Source organism: Schistocerca nitens, chromosome 1 (assembly GCF_023898315.1).
Source record: "Schistocerca nitens isolate TAMUIC-IGC-003100 chromosome 1, iqSchNite1.1, whole genome shotgun sequence".
Taxonomy (NCBI): Eukaryota; Metazoa; Arthropoda; class Insecta; order Orthoptera; family Acrididae; genus Schistocerca; species Schistocerca nitens.
The window spans coordinates 961253639-961271186 of NC_064614.1; the positions used below are offsets into that span (position 1 = coordinate 961253639).

At 42.6% G+C, this 17548-nt stretch overlaps 1 protein-coding gene across 1 annotated transcript; it reads right to left on the minus strand.

Annotated features, from left to right (window-relative positions):
* Window positions 1-2658: 2658 nt before the first annotated feature.
* LOC126237486 (uncharacterized proline-rich protein-like) lies at window positions 2659-17165 on the minus strand. Its single transcript, XM_049947636.1, has 2 exons — window positions 17035-17165; window positions 2659-2914 (listed from the first exon to the last, which is right to left on the minus strand). Exons 1-2 carry the CDS (start codon window positions 17149-17151, stop codon window positions 2744-2746), a joined length of 288 nt encoding a protein of 95 aa, XP_049803593.1. The 5' UTR covers window positions 17152-17165; the 3' UTR covers window positions 2659-2743.
* Window positions 17166-17548: the final 383 nt, after the last annotated feature.

The window sequence follows — 17548 nt, forward strand, 5'->3', positions numbered from 1 at the left end:
CAATTATTTCCACTCCTAGTAAAATATAATGCATATGTTACTAGAATGAAATTTTCACTCTACAGCGGGGTGTACGCTGATATGAAACTTCCTGGCAGATTAAAACTGCAGGGTTCACAGGAGAACTTCTGTGAAGTTTGGAAGGTAGGAGACGAGGTACTGACGGAATTAAAGCTGTGAGGACGGGGCGTGAGTCGTGCTCGGGTAGCTCAGTTGGTAGAGCACTTGCCCGCGAAAGGCAAAGGTCCCGAGTTCGAGTCTCGGTCCGGCACATGATTTTAATCTGCCAGGAAGTTTCAATGCATATGTTACGTATCACAATCATGCACTATTACGGGATTAGCCGACGAGTCAGTCATAAAATACGTCCACTCATCGTGAAGCCTGTTGCACAGAAGAGTTTCTCCAGGTAGGAACCCACCAAAATAGTTATTTTCCCCGACTTGGGGCATGTAACACTGGAGAGAGTGAGAGCAGCAGAAGTGACACAGTGAGAGGTCTCAACAAATCCTATCGAAGCTGACGTGTGTAACCATACGTACGACTATATACACTCACTTGTGCACTCTACGAAAAAAATATAAGTAAAAAAAAATACAAAGAAAGCTACACACCACCAAGGAGTTACGCAAGTTGGTCACAAACTGTTATTAATATAGATATCGACGGGAAAAGCAAACTTGTAAACTATTGCGGCCGATGGATGACTGCGCGACGCTGCAGCGCAATTACACAGCGCAGCTGGCAAGGACAATAAACAGGGGACATGTCGACACCAGACCATCAAGTCTTTACGAATTTCATGTACTCAGTTGGACAGTAACTATGCCTCGCAGGGGCGTGAACAAAATACGAAGAAATGGTTCAAATGGCTCTAAGCACTATGGGACTTAACATTTGAGGTCATCAGTGCCCTAGACTAGGAACTACTTAAACCTAACTAACCTAAGGACATCACACACATCCATGCCCGAGGTAGGATTCGAACCAGCAATCGTAGCAATCACGTGGATCCGGACTGAAGCACCTAGAACCGCTCGACCATAGTGGCCGGCAAATACGAAGACGTCCGCATTTGGGACACGAAGTGTAGTTGGGCTCAAACAAGCGGACTGTAGTAATCGGTAAATCGCTCCACAACAGTGTAGGAGCGATGCCTCTATTCCACGATGTTGACAGGAAAGTGTAAACCATGGCCCAACACAGCGTGACGAAGGAAGCAGTCGACCTAGAGAGGCGAGAGACAGAGGGAGGACCGTGGAATCGTCAGAGAACCTTTCAGAGCGTCGGGTTCATCATTATCATCTACCCGACGTGCAACCGATACTTCAACGACCAGAAGGACCATTAATAGGTGACTTACAAAATGACGGCTGGGCTCAGGGCGTCCCTTGCACCGACTACCACTGACCCTATACAATAACAAGCGCATTTGCAGGAGTGTCGAGTAAATTCGGCTTGATTGGAATATAATTGCCTTCAGTGATGATTCCCTCTTCGAACTGAGGCCCGCTGACCACCGAAGACATTTCTAGAGACGACCAGGATAAATGTGGAGCACCAACGTGACTGTCGCCCACGATACGGCTCGACAACCAGGAGTGGTGGTCTGGCCAGCCATTTCGTTTTATGGCAGGATCATTTTGGTTGTCATCCACGACACTCTTACAGCAGAGTGGCACGTCGACGATATTCTACGCCCCGTTTTGTTAGCTTTCGTGGAAGCCACCCTGTGCTTACATTGACCAAGATAACGGCTGTCCGCACACGGCGATAGTTTCTTCTGCGTCTCTTCGTTCTTGCCAAATCCTACCTTGCCCACCAAGATCGCCGGATCTCTCCACAGTTGAGGACGTCTGGAGCATTATGGGCAGTACCCTCCAACCACCTCGGAATTTTGGCTATCTAATGTGCCGCATGGACAGAATTAGATTTTTTATCTCGCCTCGAAGGTGGGGCGTCGGTAGGAGCAGGAGCAGGAAAATGACGTCGGTACTGCAGTGAGTAAAGGTGGTTTACTGGTGCAAGAAAGAATACATAACTTTGTACAGATGCGAAGTCGTAGCCCCGTCGTATGTAGAGCAAATCTGAAGCGAAGTGTTCTGTTTGTCTGCACTTGATGAAATGGGCTCAATCTGTAGCGGAGCTCGTAGAGCTGCACAGCACCAGCTATAGGGCGCTGTCGTCTGTGTCTCGTGGTAGTGCCAACCTTTGAAACTATGCCGTGGCATCGTTGCTATTGATACCACATTTGGCACTATCTAAATCAGAAGGACATTCAACAACTCTGTCAGTGGCAAGCCAAATAACTAATGCACAAGGACCAGAGGTGAACCAATGCGATAGTGACTTTCTCAGTTTATAAAGGTATTTCGCTTGAACAGATCATGCAATCTTCTGAAATTGAAATCATTAATTTGTTTGTACACATACACCTACCGTTTTCGGTCCCATTCGGATAATTCTTTGGCCTTAGAGTGTATTTGAGTACATCAATAAATCTAAGTTTGCAGTCAGCCGATCCACAGAAGAACCATAACATTGCCGAGCAGATTTTTAATTTTTCACTAGCTCTCACGTCAAATATACAAGAGAAATGGTGCTCAAAATCATTGGTTTATTTTTATTTAGTTTTGTGTTATACAGGAAAGACACGCACATTAATAACTAGACTGAACAGTTTTGCAGCACTGGAGCACTCCATGCGACAGTAGCATGGTTGAGCTTCTGGAATGCCTCATGTCTACCAGCGTTCGCGGCACATTCCCCGTGCGTCCCGCGAGTATCCCGGCGGGCACATCCCGAGGAAGGGCGGCACGCCGTGTGGCCAGTAGTGGCGCTGTGGCGGCTCTGCTCGCGGCGGAGGAGGCGGTGCTGGGAGCCTGGACGCCAGAGGGGCGCTGACGGGCGGGACCTGTCGGAAAAAAGCAGCATTCTGTAGCGTATCACTGCGAAATCCACCCTGCTGTAAGGAAGTAAGGACATCTACAGGAAATCTAGCACTCCTGGTTCCTGAGACACTGGCGAAGCACTACTTTTCTACTTTTATTGTATCCATTACAAATCTTTGATGTAAGGCTGCTACTGCTAAAAATATATGCTTATGAAAGAACATTTCCGGCTGCCAGTCACGATTTTCTTTCATTTATTCCTTGTATGACCCCTTTCGGGAAATGATTCCCATTTTCAAGTGCGTTTCTTCGTGTACTATGGCAGATGGCGTTTATAGGCATACGCACGCACTCTCACACCTCGGTGAAACACTACAAATGAGTGGATATAACAGAGACTCAAACGAAGAAAGAAAAACTAAACTGGACAAGGCATACAAAGTAGTGTGGAATCATTACAACAATAAGTCTATCTCACAAAAAGCCAAATTACGCCACTACGACACGGTGGTGCTCCCCGAGGCACTATATGCAGCAGAGACCACACTAATCCTAGGGCATACACGTATCAGACAACTAGAAAAAGTAGAACGGAAATACTTAGGAAAATATTTGGCCCAATTAACAACAATGGAATATGGATCAAGACATCTACAGAGGAACTATACAAACATACGGAGACAATCACAGAAAAGATTAGAAAATGTAGACTACAATTCTATGGACACCTATACAGAATGCCATCACACAGACTGACCAAACAGATCTTTGACTGGGTAACAACCAGAAATAACAAATGGGTGGCAGAGGTAAAAAACGACCTGAACCAACTGAACATAACAGCAGACACAATAAATGACAGAACAAATTTCAGAAACATCATTAAGAAAAGTAAACTACATGAGATACAATGTGACCAACGAACAAGTGTAAAATGGACCGAAGAATGCAAACAAGATCACAGCCGGAAGATGAAAGAAATATGGGCAACCAAAAAGGCAATCAAGATGAAGCCGAAGACACAAAGCTGACAAGAAGCATGGACAGAGGACTGGAAACAGAAACACAGTGAGCGAATGACGGAAGTTAGGGCAGCAAGGAAGTCAGCAAAAGGAACTGGCCATGTAGTTTAGTCCAAATGCGCTCTTTAAGGGCAAAACACCAATAGTCCACAAATCAACCGATATTGAAGTATCGCATTAACTCGAGTTAGGAACCAACTTTAAACGCCCCTGGATACCACGGTATTTACGTCGGTATCTCAAGGTTTGGGATCGATTATCTGTTTGCATATGCGCAATACACTCGTCTGGTGTGAGACGTTCTCTTGAGGGGGGGGGGGGGGGTCCAGCGGGAGCCGAACCACACGATGACCCTGAAAGAGTGGTTCGGTGTAGGGTGGGAGGGGGGTGACGTGGACTGCGGCAGTCGTCATTGGGTTGTGGACCACTGCAGCTGTGGCATAGATGGAGCCTCTCCATCGTTTCTTGGCCTCCGGTTAACGTACAATACAATACATACAATACTCTATCCATATCACCTAAAGCGAGTGCAAGCCCTCAAAAATGCAGACTTCCCACCTAGAATTTCTGCCAATGGGTGCAACAACAGTGTGCCCTGGATTCCCTGTTTGCAAGCTGCATTCTGTTCACGGGTGAGGCTAGATTTACCCACGATGGTATTTTTAAATACCATTGCTGTCATATTTGGGCCAATGTCAGTCCTAATGCAGCAGACGTTGAACGTCTGGATGGGACTGCTCGGAGACCACATAATTGGACCAGACTTCCTATTGCAGAGACTAACCGGACACTAGTAAATGCGTTTTCTGTGGACTGTACTTCCGGATGTACATGTTGATGTCCCACTAAACCAATGCCTGAATACTAGTGCGCCGGCTTCTAACTTGGACATATGGTCAACATTGGATAGGTAGAGGAGAGCCTGTGCCATGGCCTCCAAGGTCTCTGGATTTAAATCCCATGGATTTCTGTGTGTGAAATCACGTCAGAAGCCTGGTCTACGGTATCGAGGCAACTTTCTTGAGGGCTTACGTTTGCGGATTGAAGCAGCCTTCCAGCATTTACACAATTCCCCAGGACTGCCTGAGAGGATTCACAACTCATTTCACAGACGAGTTCAATGTTATATATATATATATATATATATATATATATATATATATATATATATATATCCACAGCTTGTGGCTTTGTGGTAGCGTTCTCCCTTCCCGCGCACGGGGTCCCAGGTTCGATTCCCGGCGGGGTCAGATATTAGCCGTGCCTCTAGATGACTGGGTGTTGTTCTTTCATCATCATCATTCTGGTCAGAGGAAGGCAATGCCAACCGTCTCTGCTAGGACCTTATATCATCATATATATATGATGAGGTGGAAGGGCCAAGGTGGAGGTAGGTCTTCTGGCGCCTAATCGCTCTGTGAGTGATTAGGTGGCCATTCCCTCATCAGGGTCCAATCAGGCACACGTGGGCAGAGGTTCGCTAATTATCGGGAGGTTCAACTTTTGGCACGCAATGTAGTGGCTTAGGAAGGTGGCGCTCAGGGCTGGAATGCTGGTGCACTCGGTATGTCTATGGGGTCCTTATCCGAGATGTGAAGTTGGCCTTGCCTGCGGCTATCGAGCGTGCAGGGTGCATTCGTCTGCAAGATGTGGCTCACATCGGCACCAACGACGCCTGTCGCATGTGTTCTGAGGCCATCTTCAATTCGTACACCATGCTGCCAAAGGCGTGGAGAGCCTTTGGCTTCGCGCGTGGGATACAAGCAGAGCACGTAATTTGCAGCATTGTTCCCAGAGGTGATCGGGGTCCTTTCATTTGGAGCCGAGTGGAGGGTCTCAACCAAAGGATTTGTAGACACTGACGGTTTTGGCTGCAGATTTCTATAACTGCGTTTTCTCTTGGGGACTTGTAGGACTCCCCTTGATAGGTCAATAGTGCGCTGCACAAAGGAAGCAGAGTGCTTGTTTAGTGCACATGGGTATTATTTAGGCTAGGCTGTAGTTTGTGGTCAATACGCAGATAGCGAAATCAGACCACGTCAAACTGAAGACAATTCGACTGTCAAAATTTTATCAGTAAATTGTCAAAGTATTCTTAACAAATTTCCAGAATTTGCTGCCCTCCAGGAGAGTTCTCGCGCTCATGTTCTCCTTGTGCCCGAAAGCTGGCTGAAACCCTACATAGGAAGCTCTGAGATGGTTAGACGCCAAGAGAGGGGGAGTGTTCACTGTAGTTGACAAAAATATTTTCTCTATGGAGGTCGAAGTTGAGTGTGGCATTGAAGTTATCTGGTCGCGTATAACAGATCTAGGTGAAACCATGTTAATTATTGGACGCCTACAGATTCATCGCAAGGGGTGCAGACAGATTGTCTTGCGAAGAACTTTTTAATACGTTTTAGGAAAATTGTCTTGAGCAGATACTTCCTTCTTGCACATGCAATGGAAATGTCTTAGTTCTTGTAGCTAAAAATAGGACGGTCCTAATCAACAACGTCAATACAGAGATGGGAATTAGTGATTATAATGTCATCATAGCGACTGTGGTTATGAAAATTAATAAATCAGTGGCGAAGGCTAGGAGAACGTTTCTGTTAGAAAGATCAGATAAACAGTTGTTAACTTCTCACTTCTACATCTACATCCATACTCCGCAAGCCACCTGACGGTGTGTGAGGGAGGGTACTTTGAGTACCTGTATCGGTTCTCCCTTCTATTCCAGTCTCGTATTGTTCGTGGAAAGAAAGATTGTCGGTATGCCTCTGTGTAGGCTCTAATCTCTCTGATTTTATCCTCATGGTCTCTTCGCGAGATATACGTAGGAGGGAGCAATATACTGCTTGACTCCTCGGTGAAGGTATGTTCTCGAAACTTCAACAAATGCCCGTACCGAGCTACTGAGCGTCTCTCCTGCAGAGTCTTCCACTGGAGATTATCTATCATCTCCGTAACGCTTTCGCGATTACTAAATGATCCTGTAACGAAGCGCGCTGCCCTCTGTTGGATCTTCTCTATTTCTTCTATCAACTCTGTCTGGTACGGATCCCATACTGGTGAGCAGTATTCAAGCAGTGAGCGAACAAGTGTACTGTAACCACTTCCTTTGTTTTCGAATTGCATTTCCTTAGGATTCTCCCAATGAATCTCTGTCTGGCATCTGCTTTACCGACGATCAACTTTATATGATCATTCCATTTTAAATCACTCCTAATGCCTACTCCCAGATAATTTATGAAATTAACGGTTTACAGTTGCTGACGTGCTATATTGTAGCTAAATGATAAAGGATCTTTCTTTCTATGTATTCGCAGCACATTACACTTTTCTACATTGAGACTCAATTGCCATTCCCTGCACCATGCATCAATTTGTTGCAGATCCTCCTGCATTTCAGTACAATTTTCGATTGTTACAACCTCTCGATATACCACAGCATCATCCGCAAAAAGCTTCAGTGAACTTCCGATGTTATCCACAAGGTCATTTATGTACATTGTGAGTAGCAACGGTCCTACGACACTCCCCTGCGGCACACCTGAAATCACTCTCACTTCGGAAGACTTCTCTCTATTGAGAATGACGTGCTGCGTTCTGATATCTAGCAACTCTTCAATCCAATCACACAATTGGTCTTATAGTCCATATGCTCTTACTTTGTTCATTAAACGACTGTGGGGAACTGTATCGAACGCCTTGCGGAAGTCAAGAAACACGGCATCTGCCTGGGAACCCGTGTCTATGGCCCTCTGAGTCTCGTGGACGAATAGCGCGAGCTGGTTTTCACACGATCGTCTTTTTCGAAACCCATGCTGATTCCTACAAAGTATATTTCTAGTCTCCAGAAAAGTCATTATACTCGAACATAATACCTGTTCCAAAATTCTACAACTGATCGACGTAAGAGATATAGGTCTGTAGTTCTGCACATCTGTTCGACGTCCCTTCTCGAAAACGGGGATGACCTGTGCCCTTTTCCAACCCTTTGGCACGCTACGCTCTTCTAGAGACCTACGGTACACTTCGACAGCGAACTGACATCATGTAGTTTCCTTATGATGAATAATTTTGGGTAAAGTTTAAACAGATGGTAAATTGCTGTCTGCAGAAGTTGAGCCTATAGTAAGGACGGAAAAGACCCTCCGTGGTTTAAGAACAAATTTCGGTAAACGATGAGGAATCAAGGGCTGTTCAAAAAAGAACGCGCAAATGACAGTAGGCAAATATTCATAGAGATACTTACGTATGTGAAAAGACCTATGCGCGAAGCACATAACAGCTACCACAGCGAAATATCTGGCCGAGGACCAGAGAAAATTCTGGTCCTGTGTAAAATTGCTAAGCGAGTCTCAGGCTTCCACCTAGTCGCTCGTTGACCAGTCTGGTATGTCAAACGAGGACGGCAAAAGAAAGCCGAAGTCTTAAATACCATGTTTCAGAAATCATTCACTCAGGTAACTCGTAGAAACATACCGTCGTTTGACCATCGCACAGAGTCCCGTATAGACGATAGAGTAATAAGTATTCTGGCGTAGAGAAACAACGAAAGAGTTGAAAACAAATAAATCGCCAGGTCCGGATGGAATACCATTTCAGTTTTACAAAGAGTACTCTACAGGATTCGCTCCCTATTTATCTTGCCACTGGAAATAAGCACAGGTGACTCCTGTTCATAAGAAGACTAAAAGAACGGATCCGCTAAATTACAAACTAATATCCCTAACATCGGTTCGTTGCAGAATTCTCGAGCATATTTTGCGTTCGAACATAATAAATATCCTTGGCACAGAGAATCTTATGTCCACGAATCACCACGGTTTTAGAAATCGAAACTCAGATTGCCCTTTTCATACATGATATATTGCAAACAGTGGATGAAGGGCGGCAAGCGGATATCACATTTCTAGACTTCCCAAAAGCACTGCATACGGTACCTCACTGTAGACTGGTAACAAAGGTACGAGCATATGCAATAGGTTGCATATGAATATGTGAGTGCCTTGAAGATTTCTCAATTAATAGAACCCAGTATGCTGTCCTCGGTAACGAGTGTTCGTCAGAAACAAGGATATCGAAGAGAGCCCCAGAGAAGTAAGATAGGCTGCTATTATTTTCTATATACATAAATGATCTGGCGAGCAGGATGGACAGCAAGCTGCAGTTGTTTGCTGATGATACAGTTGTATACGGGAAAGGGTAGGAGTTGAGTAACTGCAGGAAGATACAAGATGACTTAGACAAAAATTTTAGTTGGTGTGATGATGACAGCTAGCTCTAAATTTATGAAAAAGTAAAGTAATGCGAGTGAGTAGGAAAACCAAACGTGTTGTGTTAGAATACAGCAATTATAGTGTCCTGCTTGACACAATCACGTAGTTTAAATATCTGGACATAACGCTGCAAAGCGATATAAAACGGAACGAGCATGTGAGGATTGTGGTACGGAAGGCGAATGGCCGACTTCGGTTCAGTGGGAGAATTTTGGGAAAGTGCAGTTCATCTATAAAGGAGACCGTATATAGGACGCTGGTGCGACCTATTGTTGAGTGTTTGACATCCTCACCGAGTCGGATTAAGGGAAGACATCGAAGCAGTTCAGAGGCGGACTGGTAGATTTTCTACTAGTAGGTTCGAACAACAAGCACGTACTGCGGAGATACTTCACGAACCCAAATGGGTATACCTGGAGGTAAGGTGACTTTTTTTTCGAGGAGAAAGTTTAGAGAAAATTAGGAGGGAAAAAAAGAAAATTTAGAGAACCAGAAGTTGAAGATGAGTGTAGAATTATTCTGCTTTCGCCAACATACATATACATCTACGTGATTACTCTGATATTCACAATAAAGTGAATTAAGGACCACGAAGATAAGATCCGAGCATTAAGGCTCATACGGTGGCATATAGACAGTTGTTTTTCCCTCGTTCTATTTGCGAGTAGAACGGGAAAAGATGTAATAAGTTAAAAGATCAAGAAACACAAATTTGTTTCCAGAGTATACAATGGAGTTGTTGCTTATCGCTCCTGTTATTTAACGCATATGGAAGAATCAATTTGGAAGTAAAAAGTATTTCTGTACTATAATAATAGTGCAAGTGGAACAAGATTCACAAAGAACATGGCACCTCGGAAGGCATCATCTAAGAAAGTCTTGGAGTACCCGTCGAGTACAAGGGGCGTTCAGAAAGTGAGCTCTGATCGGTCGCGAAATGGAAACGACTATGAAAATCCGATAAAGCTTTGCACAGATGTGTTGGGTAGTGTCTCTAGTATAACCCCAGTTAGCATCACGTCGCTCTTCTCATTTCTGAGCTCGCAGTGAGTGCGTAAAGATGTCTAGAAAATAGTGTCTGCCGCCAAGTACGAGGGCCTGGTGAGAAATTTCGCCTGAAGCTATGCAGCTAACATTACATAACTGTCGTGCTGTTTCTTCTTCAAGACAATTCTCAGCCGCATTCTGCAGGGGCAATGAAGATGCTCCTGCATCGTTTTCAAATGGAAATGTGAGATTACCCACAATACAGTCCGCAATTGTCTCCCCCTGAGTTTCATCTCTGGTCACATGAACCGCTGTCTTTGAAGACAACATTTTGACACAGACAACGAGGTGTAGGCCAGCGTGGAGAATTGGCGGAAAGCACTGGCGGCTGCCTTCTATGATGAGGCTATTGAAAAGTTGGTACAACGCTATGACAAAAGTCTAAGTCAGAACGGCGACTACGTAGAGAAGTAGCTGAAAGGTGTAGCTAATTGTTACAAGTAAAACATTTCTGATGTTCACTGTGGTTTCAATTTGGCAATCAGTCGGAGCTTACTTTCTGAACAGGCCTCGTAGAATGGGCAGCATACGTATCACCTTATCACGGCACATTGTTTAAGTACAAGCCAAACTGTGACGAAGGTGATCCAGAGTAGCAGGTGGAAAACAGCGACTAGATAAAGATAAAAATTCATTAACATGCAATAACAGATAAGTGAAACAGTAGTCCTATGTTGGAAGTAAGATCCTATAGAATTCTCGAAACCTAAGGGAAATAGATCTATGCATAGGAAGCTTTTTTTTTTTCAACAACGGAAACTTTCTGATATCACAAGCTAATAGAATTGATGGAGATACACCTAAAAGTGTATGGGGCACATTGTATGGAACTGGTGTGGACAACTGGCAAAAAAGAGAGGGAGAAGTGGAAGCACCTAGATTGTGACTGGATGGATTGGATTTAAGGTGCTAGAAATGAAGATGTACTTTACAAAATAGAGGAGAGAAGCAGATATTTAGTGTCGTTGGCAGAAGAAAGGGCCGAATTGTAGTATGTCTTTTACGAGATACTGAATATACAAATTTTATCATTTTTATTAATGTTTAATTCCATTGGGAACTGTGTGCACCATGACCATATTATGGTAAACATATTTTGTATAAATGGCAGCGTCGGTCGTAAACATTGAAATTCTTTATATCATTTCTGTCACTGTGTGACCGTCTTCAGTGGTAAAAGTACATAAGAATCATCAGACATGCCGGTCTTAACATAAATGTGCTCCTATTTATAGCCAACATAAAAAAATACAGAAACAGGAAAACATATACAAATGTATATATTATGGTACATACCAAATTATTCGAGCCTTGTAGTTCCATATCATAACAGCAGAACATTTTCTATGGAATGTAACATGCGCTGTGATGATTACTTCCAACAGATATCTTCACTTTTACTGCGTACAATAATTTTTAAATTTACAGAAGACCGTATCTTGTAAACTTAGCAGTTAACCTTGTACAGTGATCTTATAGCTTACACAGCCAGATAGCTAAGCTCAGTATTGCAAAAACAACTGAGCTTAACTAGATGGCTATGTAAGCTATAAGATCACTGTACGCTGGATCGGGAAATGATAAGGTTAACTGCTAAGTTTACAAGATAGGCTCTTCTGTAAATTTATGCAGTGAAAGTGAAGATGTCTTTTGGAACTTGGAAGTAATCATCACAGTACATGTTGCATCTCGTGGAAACCGTTGTGCTGTTAGGATATTGGCCTATAAGGTTCGAATAATTTGATTTGTACGAGAATCTGTATATATTTTCCTGTTTCAGTATTTATTGATGGTTTTTATAAATAAGGCCACATTTGTGTTAAGACCCTCAAGTCTGACGGTTCTTATATATTTTCAGCATTTAAGATGGTTACACAGTGACCGAGATCGATATGTAAAATAAAGGATTTCAGTATTTACTGCCGAAGCTGCTATTTGTCCAAAATATATTTGCCATTTCAAGCAGTAACTGAAGGAACACATACCGATAACCAGAGATCAAAATCAGCTTATCATTTTGCCGTAGCTAACTAAAGATTTGGACCTGGTTGGGTGTGATGGAATGTCGCATCCAGTTCACTCAAATACTGAAGACTGAAAAATAAGAGCCGTCTGTCCTGATAAGGTCTCAGTGAATGATCAGGTATGGTGGCAACAATGTATGGTATTGTTGATACACAAGTCCGAAGTAGCAATAGTACTGCTTGTTGTTTTTTTATTCTAGAGTGAAGATAAGTAATGGGAAAGTCTTATAATGGAATACGTTGTTTTCGTCATGGCTGATGTTAGCATTGGTGACTGATAATGTAAGCAGTAGTATTAGTGAAAGTTGTTGTTGCCTTTCACTTTCCCGTTTTGTGTGTGACTAGAACAAAACGCACTGAATTTTAGACTCATTAAAATGATTAAATACACTGGTAATCAGGTTGCAGATCAGTTACCCATCTACTCCTGGTGATAAGTTCTATTTGACATACTTCGCTGTTCCTTGAAACTGTGAATTAATTGTATGCACTTTTTACTAGAGTCTTCCCATCTGATTTTCGTCCTTCTGCCGGCCTGTGTGGCCGTGCGGTTCTAGGCGGTTCAGTCTGGAACCGCGTGACCGCTACGGTCGCAGGTTCGAATCCTGCCTCGGGCATGGATGTGTGTGATGTCCTTAGGTTAGTTAGGTTTAAGTAGTTCTAAGTTCTAGGGGACTGATGACCACAGATGTTAAGTCCCATAGTGCTCAGAGCCTTCGTCCTTCTGTTAGGTGTAGTTATTGAACCGTTGACATTAGCTTTATGAAAAATATGTAATATTAGTTATATTTCACTGCTGTCCGTGATAGACAAAGAAGCTATGAGATAGTTAGTAAACAAATCAAATCCGCATAGCCAAATCTTCTTGATGTAAATCTAAGTAATTATTACTCCTGAGATGAAAAAATAGTGAGACCTATCTTCTGTTTCGATCTACATCAACACCTTTTTAAATATTATATTTGGCTTTTTATTTTATTTTTTGGGGTCAGTCTTCTGTCTGGATGATGCGGCCAGGCACAACTTCTGTGGCAAGCTCCAACCTCTTCATCTTACACCTCATATCCTTGGTCATTTCTTGGATCTGTTCCCACCTCTGTCTGCGCCGAAAGCGTTTGCCCTCTACGATCCTCCTAGTATCATGCAAGTTATTCCCTAGTGTTTAACACATGTCCTATCATACTGTACTTTCCTCTAGCCACTGTTTCCCACACATCCCTTCCCTCATGGCTTATCAGGTGACTCACACATCTCTTATTGTATCTATTCACTTAATTTTCAACGTTCTTCTGTAACGTTTTCTCGTTTTACTGCAGTCTATGATTAATTTCCACGCAGTGTTGAGCTCCAAACGTATTTTGCCAGTAACTTCTCCCTCAAACTGACACCTACTTTTGTTACTAGCAGTCTGTGCCAGGCTGAGATTCATACGTCATGGGTAATTTTGCTTCCATGGTAGCGGTATTACTTCGCTTCGTCTATTATGCAGTCTCCAATTTCTGCAACTCCTCGTTACTTTCGTTGGTCATACCATTATAAATTTTTTGTGCAAATAAGAACAGTTATTTACTTTTATTAATGAACCCAATTATTAGTTTCAGTTAAACACGAAATCAGAGATTCTGCTAAAACAATGAAGAGAAATGGCTACCTGTAGATGTATATACTAGAAGTATCAGCTATATCACATAATTTCTTGAAAAAATTATCTTGATCTCGTGAAGGATTTGAAAAATTTACACTTTGTCTGTAGAGTTAAGTATGTTTACTTCCTTCTAATTTAGAGGTCCTGAATCTGATACAATGGTACTCCAAGGGAAATGCGTAGTTAGACGTTATATGTAAGTGATTTTTGAATAGACACGGGGAAATAATTGCGCTATACTGTTGAAGGAGCCATCCTGACAATCATATAAGGTGAATTAAGGGACGGTCTATAATGTAATTACTGTGTCTTGGAACCATGGAAGCATTTCTTTTTTCCTTACCTATGCACCTTTCGCAGTTTATGTATTGTATTAAATGTCTAACAGTTGCTATGAGTCAAAAAGGTCAACAAGCAAAATAAACGTTCACAAAAATCGTTAAGCTTAAAATAGAAAACCTAATGTAGCTTACCAAATGATCTACAGGCCAATTTTACTCTTTCTTGTATGTTTAAAATATCATTCACATGTTCTGTGACTTCATTGTTAATTTGTATTGTATTTTTCTCTGCTTTCTTTTTTCTAAATTATATTGGTCTTACTTCAACAGATTTTCAACTCTGATTGCTAAACACTCGTTATAAAGTTTAGATGCACCAGAGGGAAACAGTACACTGCTACTAGCAAAACTAACGCAATTCAGGTATGTTGCATAATGCATATTCCTATTGCTTTTACAAAGTTTAAGAACCAGAAAGCTTCCTCTAGTACCATTAGGAACAGTGGAATCTCCTTGTTTGCTTTCTCTTGCGTTTCTGAATTCGTCACTATCCTGAACAAGTCTAAAGGAATCTGAAACATTAACGCACGTATTGTGTCACATTCTGTAGTACATGATTCTATACCTCAGTGCCACGGAAATCATTAGACTTCTTCTGGATAGTGAGATGTTCACAATTGTTGGAACTGAATTCGAACGAGGCTCAAATTTGCTCGACAGTACTTGACTCTTCGTTTTATGTCGCAGCGCGGTATCGATAGGTTTACTTTGTCATTTTCATACCCAAAATCTGATAAATTGTAAAACAATTATTTTGAAGTAGGTGTTACATAAATAATATAATTATGAATCTGAACCTATTTCGTTCAGGAAATCAAGTATTAGTACCTCTTATTTTATTTCATTTATCTTTGACAGTTACAATTTAGAATAATTATTTTATTTTATTTTACAAGTTTGTATATCAAGTTAAACTAGCAAGTACACTAAAATCTTAAAAGATACTAGTATTATTAATGTTACATTACTGAACCCTCGTAAAATTTACGATTGCAGTTGGTACCAATTCGCAGTTCCCGCTAGTATGGTACTCTCAGTATAGGGTGTAAATTAGGACATTTTCTACTTATTTTTTACTTGACATATCGTGTTAAACCTTATAATTGTGACTTCTTTTGAAGAAAATGTGGAGTGGAAAAATTTACAGTGGTTTCGTAACAATGTAACATCCCCCGATTAGTATTCTAGGGTTAAATATTAACTTACATACATATTTGTAATGTCTCTTCTTTGTACTGTAATGCTTTGGTGTGGTGCCGAGTGCCTCTCGGCGGAAGACTATTGTAAGTTAGTTATGAGCTTGACATGGACTATGTGACGAGTTGTTCATTGGCCAGGATGGCGAAGTGTTCGTACATCTGAGCAGACTCTACTAATCGTCTGAAGAACAATGATGTGAACATATAGAAAAGCGAATAAATCTAAGAAAAAATAGTGCAGCTGTTTGATTTGTGAAAACGTGAAGCACATTAAGTTATGCAAAGTTTAAAAACAAACCTAGAGACTTTCTGAAGTTAATAGAGCGAGTATTACAACAATGTGAGGACGCGTTCGCAAGTTAAGTATAAGGAAAGATGCGCGTTTCCTGCTCCCGACAAATTAAATTACGAGGGTTGGAACTTTAATAGTGGCAACTATTTATGTACAGCTCGTAAAAAGTTTTACTGGGCTTCAAAGTAGTCACCAGCATTGTGTCTAACCCGTTGCCAGCGATGTGGAAGTCGTAGGATACTCTTAGCAGTGCCAGTTGTGTTGACAGTTTGAGGGGCGCGGTCTATTGCCCGACGAATTTGTAGCAGTTCTGAAGCGAATGCCGTGAAGTGTTTTCTTCAGTTGAGAAACCGATTTGAACTTACGAGGGCTTAAGTCAGGGGAATGCAGTAGGTGGTATAGCACTTAGCACCCCCATCAGTCAAAGAAATCAGTAACAGCTTGCACTGTACGTGCTTGAGCATTGTTCTGCAAAATGATTGTCAAGTCCTGCAGACAGTGTCATCACTTCTGTCTCTCTACTGTTGATTTTTGGATCACAACCTACGAACAGCTTAGAGACAGAAGTGATGACACTTTCTGCAGGACCTGACCATCATTTTGCAGGAGAATGCTCAAGCACGTAAAGTGCAAGCTGTTACTGATTTGTTTGAATGATGGGGCTGCTAAGTGCTAGACCACCTACTGCACTCCACTGACTTAAGCCCTCGTAAGTTCAAATCGATTTCCAAGCTAAAGCCGGCCGGTGTGGTCGTGTGGCTCTAGGCGCTTCAGTCTGGAACCGCGTGACCGCGTCGCAGGTTCGAATCCTGCCTCGGACATGGATGTGTGTGATGTCCTTAGGTTCGTTAGGTTTAATTAGATCTAAGTTCTAGGTGACTGATGACCTCAGAAATTAAGTCGCATAATGCTCAGAGTCACTTGAACCATTTTTGAACCAAACGGAAGAAAACACTTCACGGCATTCACTTCAGAACTGTTACAAATTCGTCGGGTAATAGACAGCCCCGATCGAACTGCCATCACAACTGGCACTGCTAAGAGTATCCTATGACTTCCACATCGCTGGCAATGGGTTATAAACTGTGCTGGTGACTACTTTTAAGGTCAGTAAAACTTTTAAACACGTATCTACTTTGTATGAGCCGTAAATAAATAGTTGCCACTGTTTAAGCTCCAACCCTCGTATTTTGCAAAAACAGTCGTAAATTTTCTTGGGTTAACTGCAATTTACTGTTGATCCCCGAATGACACCTGTCTTAGTGAATAATGAGAGCAGGGATGACCGCTCCTTGTACGACCGTACCTTATGTGGAGGCCCGGGCTGCGCCCGCTGCCCGTAGCGCTGCTGGCGTGGCGAGGCGGCGGCCAGGGCGCACAGTACAGCGGCACCGAACACCAGCCGGCTCGCCCACTGTGCCATCCGACGGTCCGCGGTGCCCATGACTGACTGAACCACCTACGGCCTGCTTACCAGTCCGACTTCACTCATTTCTTTCCGCGACTCGTCACCGCATCCGTCTGGGTATTCCTCTGACCTGAGAGGAAGTAAGTCGCACCGGCTGACTCACCTGGCACCAATGACAATGGTTCAAATGGCTCTGAGCACTATGGGACTCAACTGTATTCTAAAAATTCCACTATAATGGTGCATTTCACTCGAAGTTATATCTGTATGGTATATTTTTTGTGAACGACCATACGATGCTCCACATTGTTCTTGTTTTGTGTCAGCTGTGGTCATTTATATCTCCATACGAATGTGAGAGTTGCTTACTGTAACCCAGGTTCTAATAGAGCGTTCATAGAATTTTTAGAAA